The sequence below is a fragment of the Oncorhynchus gorbuscha genome, unplaced genomic scaffold, assembly GCF_021184085.1.
Source record: "Oncorhynchus gorbuscha isolate QuinsamMale2020 ecotype Even-year unplaced genomic scaffold, OgorEven_v1.0 Un_scaffold_447, whole genome shotgun sequence".
Classification (NCBI taxonomy): domain Eukaryota; kingdom Metazoa; phylum Chordata; class Actinopteri; order Salmoniformes; family Salmonidae; genus Oncorhynchus; species Oncorhynchus gorbuscha.
In genome coordinates this window covers 618,690-633,901 of record NW_025745291.1, presented here as the reverse complement: position 1 = coordinate 633,901, position 15,212 = coordinate 618,690, and the positions used below count along the sequence as shown (strand labels likewise).

The 15,212-nt window shown below is 47.3% G+C and overlaps 1 protein-coding gene across 2 annotated transcripts in view; it reads left to right on the top strand.

Annotated features, from left to right (window-relative positions):
- The first annotated feature begins 10,861 nt into the window (after nt 1-10,861).
- The window catches only part of LOC124018237 (putative methyltransferase DDB_G0268948), a 212,118-nt gene continuing 207,767 nt past the window's right edge, over nt 10,862-15,212 (top strand). The window contains exon 1 of one of the 2 annotated variants that reach the window (XM_046333499.1): nt 10,862-11,031. In XM_046333499.1, the coding sequence (XP_046189455.1) occupies nt 10,921-11,031 (111 nt within the window). In that variant the 5' untranslated portion in view covers nt 10,862-10,920. The remainder of the gene's footprint in view (nt 11,032-15,212) is intronic. The other variant, XM_046333500.1, reaches the window with a different exon arrangement.

Below are 15,212 nucleotides of genomic sequence, written 5' to 3'. Positions count from 1 at the left end.
CTGGTTTGGTGGAGGTCCCTGTCAGAGTGTATGACCGAAGGTATGTGGGAATGTGGGTCTCTGGTTTGGTGGAGGTCCCTGTCAGAGTGTAGGACCGAAGGTATGTGGGAATGTGGCTCTCTGGTTTGGTGGAGGTCCCTGTCAGAGTGTATGACCGAAGGTATGTGGGAATGTGGGTCTCTGGTTTGGTGGAGGTCCCTGTCAGAGTGTATGACAGAAGGTATGTGGGAATGTGGCTCTCTGGTTTGGTGGAGGTCCCTGTCAGAGTATATGACCGAAGGTATGTGGGAATGTGGGTCTCTGGTTTGGTGGAGGTCCCTGTCAGAGTGTAGGACCGAAGGTATGTGGGAATGTGGGTCTCTGGTTTGGTGGAGGTCCCTGTCAGAGTGTATGACCGAAGGTATGTGGGAATGTGGCTCTCTGGTTTGGTGGAGGTCCCTGTCAGAGTGTATGACCGAAGGTATGTGGGAATGTGGGTCTCTGGTTTGGTGGAGGTCCCTGTCAGAGTGTAGGACCGAAGGTATGTGGGAATGTGGCTCTCTGGTTTGGTGGAGGTCCCTGTCAGAGTGTATGACCGAAGGTATGTGGGAATGTGGCTCTCTGGTTTGGTGGAGGTCCCTGTCAGAGTGTATGACAGAAGGTATGTGGGAATGTGGCTCTCTGGTTTGGTGGAGGTTCCTGTCAGAGTGTATGACCGAAGGTATGTGGGAATGTGGCTCTCTGGTTTGGTGGAGGTCCCTGTCAGAGTGTAGGACCGAAGGTATGTGGGAATGTGGCTCTCTGGTTTGGTGGAGGTCCCTGTCAGAGTGTATGACCGAAGGTATGTGGGAATGTGGCTCTCTGGTTTGGTGGAGGTCCCTGTCAGAGTGTATGACCGAAGGTATGTGGGAATGTGGCTCTCTGGTTTGGTGGAGGTCCCTGTCAGAGTGTAGGACCGAAGGTATGTGGGAATGTGGCTCTCTGGTTTGGTGGAGGTCCCTGTCAGAGTGTATGACCGAAGGTATGTGGGAATGTGGTTCTCTGGTTTGGTGGAGGTCCCTGTCAGAGTGTATATGACCGAAGATATGTGGGAATGTGGCTCTCTGGTTTGGTGGAGGTCCCTGTCAGAGTATATGACCGAAGGTATGTGGGAATGTGGGTCTCTGGTTTGGTGGAGGTCCCTGTCAGAGTGTAGGACCGAAGGTATGTGGGAATGTGGGTCTCTGGTTTGGTGGAGGTCCCTGTCAGAGTGTATGACCGAAGGTATGTGGGAATGTGGCTCTCTGGTTTGGTGGAGGTCCCTGTCAGAGTGTAGGACCGAAGGTATGTGGGAATGTGGCTCTCTGGTTTGGTGGAGGTTCCTGTCAGAGTGTAGGACCGAAGGTATGTGGGAATGTGGCTCTCTGGTTTGGTGGAGGTCCCTGTCAGAGTGTATGACCGAAGGTATGTGGGAATGTGGTTCTCTGGTTTGGTGGAGGTCCCTGTCAGAGTGTATGACCGAAGGTATGTGGGAATGTGGCTCTCTGGTTTGGTGGAGGTCCCTGTCAGAGTGTAGGACTGAAGGTATGTGGGAATGTGGCTCTCTGGATTGGTGGAGGTCCCTGTCAGAGTGTATGACCGAAGGTATGTGGGAATGTGGCTCTCTGGTTTGTTGGAGGTCCCTGTCAGAGTGTATGACCGAAGGTATGTGGGAATGTGGCTCTCTGGTTTGGTGGAGGTCCCTGTCAGAGTGTAGGACCGAAGGTATGTGGGAATGTGGCTCTCTGGTTTGGTGGAGGTCCCTGTCAGAGTGTATGACCGAAGGTATGTGGGAATGTGGCTCTCTGGTTTGGTGGAGGTCCCTGTCAGAGTGTAGGACCGAAGGTATGTGGGAATGTGGCTCTCTGGTTTGGTGGAGGTCCCTGTCAGAGTGTATGACCGAAGGTATGTGGGAATGTGGCTCTCTGGTTTGGTGGAGGTTCCTGTCAGAGTGTATGACCGAAGGTATGTGGGAATGTGGGTCTCTGGTTTGGTGGAGGTCCCTGTCAGAGTGTAGGACCGAAGGTACGTGGGAATGTGGCTCTCTGGTTTGGTGGAGGTCCCTGTCAGAGTGTAGGACCGAAGGTATGTGGGAATGTGGCTCTCTGGTTTGGTGGAGGTCCCTGTCAGAGTGTAGGACCGAAGGTATGTGGGAATGTGGCTCTCTGGTTTGGTGGAGGTCCCTGTCAGAGTGTAGGACCAGGTATGTGGGAATGTGGCTCTCTGGTTTGGTGGAGGTCCCTGTCAGAGTGTAGGACCGAAGGTATGTGGGAATGTGGCTCTCTGGTTTGGTGGAGGTCCCTGTCAGAGTGTATGACCGAAGGTATGTGGGAATGTGGGTCTCTGGTTTGGTGGAGGTCCCTGTCAGAGTGTAGGACCGAAGGTATGTGGGAATGTGGCTCTCTGGTTTGGTGGAGGTCCCTGTCAGAGTGTATGACCGAAGGTATGTGGGAATGTGGCTCTCTGGTTTGGTGGAGGTCCCTGTCAGAGTGTAGGACCGAAGGTATGTGGGAATGTGGCTCTCTGGTTTGGTGGAGGTCCCTGTCAGAGTGTAGGACCGAAGGTATGTGGGAATGTGGCTCTCTGGTTTGGTGGAGGTCCCTGTCAGAGTGTAGGACCGAAGGTATGTGGGAATGTGGCTCTCTGGTTTGGTGGAGGTCCCTGTCAGAGTGTATGACCGAAGGTATGTGGGAATGTGGGTCTCTGGTTTGGTGGAGGTCCCTGTCAGAGTGTAGGACCGAAGGTATGTGGGAATGTGGCTCTCTGGTTTGGTGGAGGTCCCTGTCAGAGTGTATGACCGAAGGTATGTGGGAATGTGGGTCTCTGGTTTGGTGGAGGTCCCTGTCAGAGTGTATGACAGAAGGTATGTGGGAATGTGGCTCTCTGGTTTGGTGGAGGTCCCTGTCAGAGTGTATGACCGAAGGTATGTGGGAATGTGGGTCTCTGGTTTGGTGGAGGTCCCTGTCAGAGTGTAGGACCGAAGGTATGTGGGAATGTGGGTCTCTGGTTTGGTGGAGGTCCCTGTCAGAGTGTATGACCGAAGGTATGTGGGAATGTGGCTCTCTGGTTTGGTGGAGGTCCCTGTCAGAGTGTAGGACCGAAGGTATGTGGGAATGTGGCTCTCTGGTTTGGTGGAGGTCCCTGTCAGAGTGTATGACCAAAGGTATGTGGGAATGTGGCTCTCTGGTTTGGTGGAGGTTCCTGTCAGAGTGTATGACCGAAGGTATGTGGGAATGTGGGTCTCTGGTTTGGTGGAGGTCCCTGTCAGAGTGTAGGACCGAAGGTATGTGGGAATGTGGCTCTCTGGTTTGGTGGAGGTCCCTGTCAGAGTGTAGGACCGAAGGTATGTGGGAATGTGGCTCTCTGGTTTGGTGGAGGTCCCTGTCAGAGTGTATGACCGAAGGTATGTGGGAATGTGGCTCTCTGGTTTGGTGGAGGTCCCTGTCAGAGTGTATGACCGAAGGTATGTGGGAATGTGGCTCTCTGGTTTGGTGGAGGTCCCTGTCAGAGTGTAGGACCGAAGGTATGTGGGAATGTGGCTCTCTGGTTTGGTGGAGGTCCCTGTCAGAGTGTATGACCGAAGGTATGTGGGAATGTGGCTCTCTGGTTTGGTGGAGGTTCCTGTCAGAGTGTATGACCGAAGGTATGTGGGAATGTGGCTCTCTGGTTTGGTGGAGGTCCCTGTCAGAGTGTATGACCGAAGGTATGTGGGAATGTGGCTCTCTGGTTTGGTGGAGGTTCCTGTCAGAGTGTATGACCGAAGGTATGTGGGAATGTGGCTCTCTGGTTTGGTGGAGGTCCCTGTCAGAGTGTAGGACCGAAGGTATGTGGGAATGTGGCTCTCTGGTTTGGTGGAGGTCCCTGTCAGAGTGTATGACCGAAGGTATGTGGGAATGTGGCTCTCTGGTTTGGTGGAGGTCCCTGTCAGAGTGTATGACCGAAGGTATGTGGGAATGTGGCTCTCTGGTTTGGTGGAGGTCCCTGTCAGAGTGTAGGACCGAAGGTATGTGGGAATGTGGCTCTCTGGTTTGTTGGAGGTCCCTGTCAGAGTGTATGACCGAAGGTATGTGGGAATGTGGCTCTCTGGTTTGGTGGAGGTCCCTGTCAGTGTGTATGACCGAAGGTATGTGGGAATGTGGCTCTCTGGTTTGGTGGAGGTCCCTGTCAGAGTGTATGACCGAAGGTATGTGGGAATGTGGCTCTCTGGTTTGGTGGAGGTCCCTGTCAGAGTGTATGACCGAAGGTATGTGGGAATGTGGCTCTCTGGTTTGGTGGAGGTTCCTGTCAGAGTGTATGACCGAAGTTATGTGGGAATGTGGCTCTCTGGTTTGGTGGAGGTCCCTGTCAGAGTGTAGGACCGAAGGTATGTGGGAATGTGGCTCTCTGGTTTGGTGGAGGTCCCTGTCAGAGTGTATGACCGAAGGTATGTGGGAATGTGGCTCTCTGGTTTGGTGGAGGTTCCTGTCAGAGTGTATGACCTAAGGTATGTGGGAATGTGGCTCTCTGGTTTGGTGGAGGTCCCTGTCAGAGTGTAGGACCGAAGGTATGTGGGAATGTGGCTCTCTGGTTTGGTGGAGGTCCCTGTCAGAGTGTATGACCGAAGTTATGTGGGAATGTGGCTCTCTGGTTTGGTGGAGGTCCCTGTCAGAGTGTATGACCGAAGGTATGTGGGAATGTGGCTCTCTGGTTTGGTGGAGGTCCCTGTCAGAGTGTAGGACCGAAGGTATGTGGGAATGTGGCTCTCTGGTTTGGTGGAGGTCCCTGTCAGAGTGTATGACCGAAGGTATGTGGGAATGTGGCTCTCTGGTTTGGTGGAGGTTCCTGTCAGAGTGTATGACCGAAGGTATGTGGGAATGTGGCTCTCTGGTTTGGTGGAGGTCCCTGTCAGAGTGTAGGACCGAAGGTATGTGGGAATGTGGCTCTCTGGTTTGGTGGAGGTCCCTGTCAGAGTGTATGACCGAAGGTATGTGGGAATGTGGCTCTCTGGTTTGGTGGAGGTCCCTGTCAGAGTGTATGACCGAAGGTATGTGGGAATGTGGCTCTCTGGTTTGGTGGAGGTCCCTGTCAGAGTGTAGGACCGAAGGTATGTGGGAATGTGGCTCTCTGGTTTGTTGGAGGTCCCTGTCAGAGTGTATGACCGAAGGTATGTGGGAATGTGGCTCTCTGGTTTGGTGGAGGTTCCTGTCAGAGTGTATGACCGAAGGTATGTGGGAATGTGGCTCTCTGGTTTGGTGGAGGTCCCTGTCAGAGTGTATGACCGAAGGTATGTGGGAATGTGGCTCTCTGGTTTGGTGGAGGTCCCTGTCAGAGTGTATGACCGAAGGTATGTGGGAATGTGGCTCTCTGGTTTGGTGGAGGTCCCTGTCAGAGTGTAGGACCGAAGGTATGTGGGAATGTGGCTCTCTGGTTTGGTGGAGGTTCCTGTCAGTGTATGACCGAAGGTATGTGGGAATGTGGCTCTATGGTTTGGTGGAGGTCCCTGTCAGAGTGTAGGACCGAAGGTATGTGGGAATGTGGCTCTCTGTTTTGGTGGAGGTCCCTGTCAGAGTGTAGGACCGAAGGTATGTGGGAATGTGGCTCTCTGGTTTGGTGGAGGTCCCTGTCAGAGTGTATGACCGAAGGTATGTGGGAATGTGGCTCTCTGGTTTGGTGGAGGTCCCTGTCAGAGTGTATGACCGAAGGTATGTGGGAATGTGGCTCTCTGTTTTGGTGGAGGTCCCTGTCAGAGTGTAGGACCGAAGGTATGTGGGAATGTGGCTCTCTGGTTTGGTGGAGGTCCCTGTCAGAGTGTATGACCGAAGGTATGTGGGAATGTGGCTCTCTGGTTTGGTGGAGGTCCCTGTCAGAGTGTAGGACCGAAGGTATGTGGGAATGTGGCTCTCTGGTTTGGTGGAGGTCCCTGTCAGAGTGTAGGACCGAAGGTATGTGGGAATGTGGCTCTCTGGTTTGGTGGAGGTCCCTGTCAGAGTGTAGCACCGAAGGTATGTGGGAATGTGGCTCTCTGTTTTGTATGCCTCTCCTCAAGATGTACAGCAAACAATGAAAATAACATGGATTTAAACAGGGACATTCCAGATGTTAAAAACACTTAGCGTTGTCTGGACATGAACACTTCAATAGGACCTGAAGGAGAATGGACAGCTCAATGGTTTTGGAAAACATATTCCGTCTCGGCCTACATAATACCTATTCATTGCACATGGTTTGTGAGTAACCCCTTGCTCCAACCTTGGCCTGAGGGTGGGTAGGAGTTGCTCCAACCTTGGCCTGAGGGTGGGTAGGAGTTGCTCCAACCTTGGCCTGAGGGTGGGTAGGAGTTGCTCCAACCTTGGCCTGAGGGTGGGTAGGAGTTGCTCCAACCTTGGCCTGAGGGTGGGTAGGAGTTGCTCCAACCTTGGCCTGAGGGTGGGTAGGAGTTGCTCCAACCTTGGCCTGAGGGTGGGTAGGAGTTGCTCCAACCTTGGCCTGAGGGTGGGTAGGAGTTGCTCCAACCTTGGCCTGAGGGTGGGTAGGAGTTGCTCCAACCTTGGCCTGAGGGTGGGTAGAAGTTGCTCCAACCTTGGCCTGAGGGTGGGTAGGAGTTGCTCCAACCTTGGCCTGAGGGTGGGTAGGAGTTGCTCCAACCTTGGCCTGAGGGTGGGTAGGAGTTGCTCCAACCTTGGCCTGAGGGTGGGTAGGGGTTGCTCCAACCATGGCCTGAGGGTGGGTAGGAGTTGCTCCAACCTTGGCCTGAGGGTGGGTAGGAGTTGCTCCAACCTTGGCCTGGGTAGGAGTTACTTATCCACCCCCTCCTGAATAAATAGATAGGAATTAGGGAAGATCAATACCTAATCAGTTCCTTACCTAATTCCAAGCAGTATGTGGCGTGTTAAAGAGGAACTCCTGTGAAGACGAGCCTCTTCCATTTCAATATCTGTTCAGAGGTTCTGGTTATAGTTCTGTAGATCTGTGTCGGTCCAAAAACACTTGAATCTAGATCTGAGTCTGAACTATCAGAACAAGGCTGGAATGGAATTGAAAAACAAAGATAGAACATGCACGACTATTGTGTGTGCTAGTTCTTGAGTGTGTGTGTGTATGTGCCGGTCCTATTTGACTCTCCCTGGACTACCCCCCTCTGAAGGACATTGATCCCCCCCCCCACCCAACCACAGACTCTAATTCCTCTCTGATTACCATTCCACCGCTGTGACTGGTAATTAAACCTGGGAGGATAACAAGGTCACTAGCCAGGTCAGAGGAAAGGTCACAGCATCAAACACACACACACACACACACACACACGAACGCACAACCACACACACAAACACGAACATGCACACATGCAGAAGAGGAGGTTCTCCTGTTTCTCACGACACTTCACAATAGAAAAATACTTCTAAGTTCAAGATTAGCCTGCAAGTTTATGTTGTGGTGAACCACAGAACCTCTGACCACCCCCACCCCAACACCACCACCCTGACCAACTCTCTCTCCACTCCCAACACCACCACCCTGACCAACTCTCTCTCCACTCCCAACACCACCACCCTGACCAACTCTCTCTCCACTCCCAACACCACCACCCTGACCAACTCTCTCTCCACTCCCATCCACCACCACCCGCTCTCTATCCCTGCTCTCTGTCTCTCTCCCTGCTCTCTGTGTCTGTCCCTGCTCTCTGTCCCTGCTCTCTATCCCTGCTCTCTGTCTCTATCCCTGCTCTCTGTCTCTATCCCTGCTCTCGGTGTCTGTTCCTGCTCTCTGTCTCTGTCCCTGCTCTCTGTCTCTGCTCTCTGTCTCTGCTCTCTATCCCTGCTCTCTATCCCTGCTCTCTGTCTCTATCCCTGCTGTCTGCTCTCTGTCTCTATCCCTGCTCTCGGTGTCTGTCCCTGCTCTCTGTCTCTGTCCCTGCTCTCTGTCTCTGCTCTCTGTCTCTGCTCTCTATCCCTGCTCTCTATCCCTGCTCTCTGTCTCTATCTCTGCTCTCTGCTCTCTATCCCTGCTCTCTGTCTCTATCCCTGCTCTCTGCTCTCTGTCTCTATCCCTGCTCTCTGTCTCTGTCCCTGCTCTCTGTCTCTATCCCTGCTCTCTGCTCTCTATCCCTGCTCTCTGCTCTCTGTCTCTATCCCTGCTCTCTGCTCTCTGTCTCTATCCCTGCTCTCTGCTCTCTGTCTCTATCCCTGCTCTCTGCTCTCTATCCCTGCTCTCTGCTCTCTGTCTCTATCCCTGCTCTCTGCTCTCTGTCTCTATCCCTGCTCTCTGCTCTCTGTCTCTATCCCTGCTCTCTGCTCTCTGTCTCTATCCCTGCTCTCTGCTCTCTGTCTCTATCCCTGCTCTCTGTCTCTGTCCCTGCTCTCAGTCTCTATCCCTGCTCTCTGTCTTTATCCCTGCTCTCTGCTCTCTATCCCTGCTCTCTGCTCTCTATCCCTGCTCTCTGTCTCTATCCCTGCTCTCTGCTCTCTATCCCTGCTCTCTGTCTCTGTCCCTGCTCTCTGTCTCTGTCCATGCTCTCTGTCTCTATCCCTGCTCTCTGCTCTCTGTCTCTATCCCTGCTCTCTGTCTCTGTCCCTGCTCTCTGTCTCTATCCCTGCTCTCTGCTCTCTATCCCTGCTCTCTGCTCTCTGTCTCTATCCCTGCTCTCTGCTCTCTGTCTCTATCCCTGCTCTCTGCTCTCTGTCTCTATCCCTGCTCTCTGCTCTCTGTCTCTATCCCTGCTCTCTGCTCTCTGTCTCTATCCCTGCTCTCTGCTCTCTGTCTCTATCCCTGCTCTCTGCTCTCTGTCTCTATCCCTGCTCTCTGCTCTCTGTCTCTGTCCCTGCTCTCTGTCTCTATCCCTGCTCTCTGCTCTCTATCCCTGCTCTCTGCTCTCTGTCTCTATCCCTGCTCTCTGCTCTCTGTCTCTATCCCTGCTCTCTGCTCTCTGTCTCTATCCCTGCTCTCTGCTCTCTGTCTCTATCCCTGCTCTCTGCTCTCTGTCTCTATCCCTGCTCTCTGCTCTCTGTCTCTGTCCCTGCTCTCAGTCTCTATCCCTGCTCTCTGTCTTTATCCCTGCTCTCTGCTCTCTATCCCTGCTCTCTGTCTCTATCCCTGCTCTCTGTCTTTATCCCTGCTCTCTGCTCTCTATCCCTGCTCTCTGCTCTCTATCCCTGCTCTCTGCTCTCTATCCCTGCTCTCTGCTCTCTATCCCTGCTCTCTGCTCTCTATCCCTGCTCTCTGTCTCAATCCCTGCTCTCTGCTCTCTATCCCTGCTCTCTGTCTCTATCCCTGCTCTCTGCTCTCTATCCCTGCTCTCTGCTCTTTATCCCTGCTCTCTGCTCTCTATCCCTGCTCTCTGCTCTCTATCCCTGCTCTCTGCTCTCTATCCCTGCTCTCTGTCTCTATCCCTGCTCTCTGCTCTCTATCCCTGCTCTCTGTCTCTGTCCCTGCTCTCTGTCTCTGTCCCTGCTCTCTGTCTCTATCCCTGCTCTCTGTCTCTGTCCCTGCTCTCTGTCTCTGTCCCTGCTCTCTGTCTCTATCCCTGCTCTCTGTCTCTGTCCCTGCTCTCTGTCTCTGTCCCTGCTCTCTGTCTCTGTCCCTGCTCTCTGTCTCTATCCCTGCTCTCTGTCTCTGTCCATGCTCTCTGTCTCTGTCCCTGCTCTCTGCTCTCTATCCCTGCTCTCTGTCTCTGTCCCTGCTCTCTGTCTCTGTCCCTGCTCTCTGTCTCTGTCCCTGCTCTCTGTCTCTATCCCTGCTCTCTATCCCTGCTCTGTGCTCTCTGTCTCTGTCCCTGCTCTCTGTCTCTGTCCCTGCTCTCTGTCTCTATCCCTGCTCTCTGTCTCTGTCCCTGCTCTCTGTCTCTATCCCTGCTCTCTATCCCTGCTCTCTATCCCTGCTCTCTATCCCTGCTCTCTATCCCTGCTCTCTGTCTCTGTCCCTGCTCTCTGTCTCTGTCCCTGCTCTCTGTCTCTGTCCCTGCTCTCTGTCTCTATCCCTGCTCTCTGCTCTCTATCCCTGCTCTCTGTCTCTGTCCCTGCTCTCTGTCTCTGTCCCTGCTCTCTGTCTCTGTCCCTGCTCTCTGTCTCTGTCCCTGCTCTCTGTCTCTGTCCCTGCTCTCTGTCTCTCTCTGTCTCTGTCCCTGCTCTCTGTCTCTATCCCTGATCTCTGCTCTCTATCCCTGCTCTCTGTCTCTGTCCCTGCTCTCTGTCTCTGTCCCTGCTCTCTGTCTCTGTCCCTGCTCTCTGTCTCTCTCTGTCTCTGTCCCTGCTCTCTGTCTCTATCCCTGATCTCTGTCTCTCTCTGTCTCTGTCCCTGCTCTCTGTCTCTCTCTGTCTCTGTCCCTGCTCTCTGTCTCTATCCCTGCTCTCTGCTCTCTATCCCTGCTCTCTGTCTCTGTCCCTGCTCTCTGTCTCTGTCCCTGCTCTCTGTCTCTGTCCCTGCTCTCTGTCTCTCTCTGTCTCTGTCCCTGCTCTCTGTCTCTATCCCTGCTCTCTGTCTCTCTCTGTCTCTGTCCCTGCTCTCTGTCTCTCTCTGTCTGTCCCCAGTCCCAGCTCCAGCTCCTACAGGACATACTCTGTCTAGTACTGACCTCTTCTGTCCTCCGAAGGAAGTGCAGCAAAATAGTGTGGTTTCCTTGGGGAGTGCATCCCAATAATATCTCCTTTCTCCTGAAGTGTACACTCGTTCCCTGCACTCGTTCACTACCACAGATCTAAACACATTGTATTGGTGCAGAAAAGGGCTTGAGGGGTTTTCCACAGTGTTTCTTATACCAGTTATATTTCCTTTGAAATTAGCAAAGGGAAGTGAACAAGTGCACACTTTGGGAGGAAGGAGGGATCATTTGGGACGAAGCCCTGGTGGTTAATTAACAACCTCTGTGTCTGATGTTAGTGTCCCAGAGGTTGTCAGTGTCCTCAGAACTCTCTCTCTCATTCTGACTCAGCACGGCAACAGCACGGCAACATGGCTCACCGTCGCTTTGAGGGCAAAGAGCACGCAGCCTCCTACCTGAGGTACAGGGTGTCCCCCCCACAGGAACTGATCGCAGAGATACTGGCATTTCTGGAGAATATGGTAGGGGCCTGTGTGTGTGTGTGTGTGTGTGTGTGTGTGTGTGTGTGTGTGTGTGTGTGTGTGTGTGTGTGTGTGTGTGTGTGTGTGTGTGTGTGTGTGTGTGTGTGTGTGTGTGTGTGTGTGTGTGTGTGTGTGTGTGTGTGTGTGTGTGTGTGTGTGTGTGTGTGTGTGTGTGTGTGTGTCCGTGTGTGCGTGTGTGCGTGTGTGCGTGTGTGTGCGCGCGCGTGTGTGGGTGTGTGTGTGTGTGTGTGTGTCCGTGCGTGCAGGGAATGTAGTTTGCCCCTAGACCCTTGCCCTGTTCGAAGGATTTTTGTGAACAAAAATGGTTCACAATTGTGTAATCCCAAACCGATCTAATCGTATGGCTTCTGTAATTGTGCCTATCTGGATTTAATGGCGTAATTTTTTTTTGATATAACGCTGATATAACTCTGATATAAAGCTGATATAAAGCTGATATAAAGCTGATATAAAGCTGATATAACTCTGATATAACTCTGATATAAAGCTGATATAAAGCTGATATAACTCTGATATAAAGCTGATATAACGCTGATATAACGCTGATATAACGCTGATATAACTCTGATATTAAGCTGATATAACGCTGATATAACGCTGATATAACGCTGATATAACTCTGATATAAAGCTGATATAAAGCTGATATAAAGCTGATATAAAGCTGATATAACTCTGATATAACTCTGATATAAAGCTGATATAAAGCTGATATAACTCTGATATAACGCTGATATAACTCTGATATAAAGCTGATATAAAGCTGATATAAAGCTGATATAAAGCTGATATAACTCTGATATAACTCTGATATAAAGCTGATATAAAGCTGATATAACTCTGATATAAAGCTGAAATAACGCTGATATAATGCTGATATAACGCTGATATAACTCTGATATTAAGCTGATATAACGCTGATATAACGCTGATATAACGCTGATATAACTCTGATATAAAGCTGATATAAAGCTGATATAAAGCTGATATAAAGCTGATATAACTCTGATATAACTCTGATATAAAGCTGATATAAAGCTGATATAACTCTGATATAACGCTGATATAACTCTGATATAAAGCTGATATAAAGCTGATATAAAGCTGATATAAAGCTGATATAACTCTGATATAACTCTGATATAAAGCTGATATAAAGCTGATATAACTCTGATATAACGCTGATATAACTCTGATATAAAGCTGATATAAAGCTGATATAAAGCTGATATAAAGCTGATATAACTCTGATATAACTCTGATATAAAGCTGATATAAAGCTGATATAACTCTGATATAAAGCTGATATAACGCTGATATAACGCTGATATAACGCTGATATAAAGCTGATATAAAGCTGATATAACTCTGATATAAAGCTGATATAACGCTGATATAACGCTGATATAACGCTGATATAACTCTGATATAAAGCTGATATAAAGCTGATATAAAGCTGATATAAAGCTGATATAACTCTGATATAACTCTGATATAAAGCTGATATAAAGCTGATATAACTCTGATATAAAGCTGATATAACGCTGATATAACGCTGATATAACGCTGATATAACTCTGATATAAAGCTGATATAACGCTGATATAACGCTGATATAACGCTGATATAACTCTGATATAAAGCTGATATAAAGCTGATATAAAGCTGATATAACTCTGATATAACTCTGATATAAAGCTGATATAAAGCTGATATAACTCTGATATAAAGCTGATATAACGCTGATATAACGCTGATATAACTCTGATATAACGCTGATATAAAGCTGATATAAAGCTGATATAACTCTGATATAACTCTGATATAACTCTGATATAAAGCTGATATAAAGCTGATATAACTCTGATATAAAGCTGATATAACGCTGATATAACGCTGATATAAAGCTGATATAAAGCTGATATAACTCTGATATAACTCTGATATAACTCTGATATAAAGCTGATATAAAGCTGATATAACTCTGATATAAAGCTGATATAACTCTGATATAACGCTGATATAAAGCTGATATAAAGCTGATATAACTCTGATATAACTCTGATATAACTCTGATATAAAGCTGATATAAAGCTGATATAACTCTGATATAAAGCTGATATAACGCTGATATAACGCTGATATAACTCTGATATAACGGTGATATAACGCTGATATAACTCTGATATAAAGCTGATATAACGCTGATATAAAGCTGATATAAAGCTGATATAAAGCTGATATAAAGCTGATATAAAGCTGATATAAAGCTGATATAACTCTGATATAACTCTGATATAACGCTGATATAAAGCTGATATAACGCTGATATAACGCTGATATAACTCTGATATAACGGTGATATAACGCTGATATAACTCTGATATAAAGCTGATATAACGCTGATATAAAGCTGATATAAAGCTGATATAAAGCTGATATAAAGCTGATATAAAGCTGATATAACGCTGATATAAAGCTGATATAAAGCTGATATAAAGCTGATATAAAGCTGATATAACTCTGATATAAAGCTGATATAACGCTGATATAAAGCTGATATAAAGCTGATATAACTCTGATATAAAGCTGATATAACTCTGATATAAAGCTGATATAACGCTGATATAACGCTGATATAACTCTGATATAACGCTGATATAAAGCTGATATAAAGCTGATATAACTCTGATATAACTCTGATATAACTCTGATATAAAGCTGATATAAAGCTGATATAACTCTGATATAAAGCTGATATAACGCTGATATAACGCTGATATAAAGCTGATATAAAGCTGATATAACTCTGATATAACTCTGATATAACTCTGATATAAAGCTGATATAAAGCTGATATAACTCTGATATAAAGCTGATATAACTCTGATATAACGCTGATATAAAGCTGATATAAAGCTGATATAACTCTGATATAACTCTGATATAACTCTGATATAAAGCTGATATAAAGCTGATATAACTCTGATATAAAGCTGATATAACGCTGATATAACGCTGATATAACTCTGATATAACGCTGATATAAAGCTGATATAACGCTGATATAACGCTGATATAACTCTGATATAACGGTGATATAACGCTGATATAACTCTGATATAAAGCTGATATAACGCTGATATAAAGCTGATATAAAGCTGATATAAAGCTGATATAAAGCTGATATAAAGCTGATATAACGCTGATATAAAGCTGATATAAAGCTGATATAAAGCTGATATAAAGCTGATATAACTCTGATATAAAGCTGATATAACGCTGATATAAAGCTGATATAAAGCTGATATAACTCTGATATAAAGCTGATATTACGCTGATATAAAGCTGATATAAAGCTGATATAAAGCTGATATAACTCTGATATAAAGCTGATATAACGCTGATATAAAGCTGATATAAAGCTGATATAACTCTGATATACAGCTGATATAAAGCTGATATAACGCTGATATAAAGCTGATATAAAGCTGATATAACGCTGATATAAAGCTGATATAAAGCTGATATAACTCTGATATAAAGCTGATATAAAGCTGATATAACTCTGATATAAAGCTGATATAAAGCTGATATAACTCTGATATAAAGCTGATATAACGCTGATATAAAGCTGATATAAAGCTGATATAACTCTGATATACAGCTGATATAAAGCTGATATAACGCTGATATAAAGCTGATATAAAGCTGAAATAACGCTGATATAAAGCTGATATAAAGCTGATATAAAGCTGATATAAAGCTGATATAAAGCTGATATAAAGCTGATATAGCGCTGATATAAAGCTGATATAACGCTGATATAACTCTGATATAAAGCTGATATAAAGCTGAAATAACGCTGATATAAAGCTGATATAACTCTGATATAAAGCTGATATAAAGCTGATATAAAGCTGATATAAAGCTGATATAAAGCTGATATAAAGCTGATATAACTCTGATATAAAGCTGATATAACGCTGATATAACTCTGATATAAAGCTGATATAAAGCTGAAATAACGCTGATATAAAGCTGATATAACTCTGATATAAAGCTGATATAAAGCTGAAATAACGCTGATATAAAGCTGATATAAAGCTGATATAAAGCTGATATAAAGCTGATATAAAGCTGATATAAAGCTGATATAGC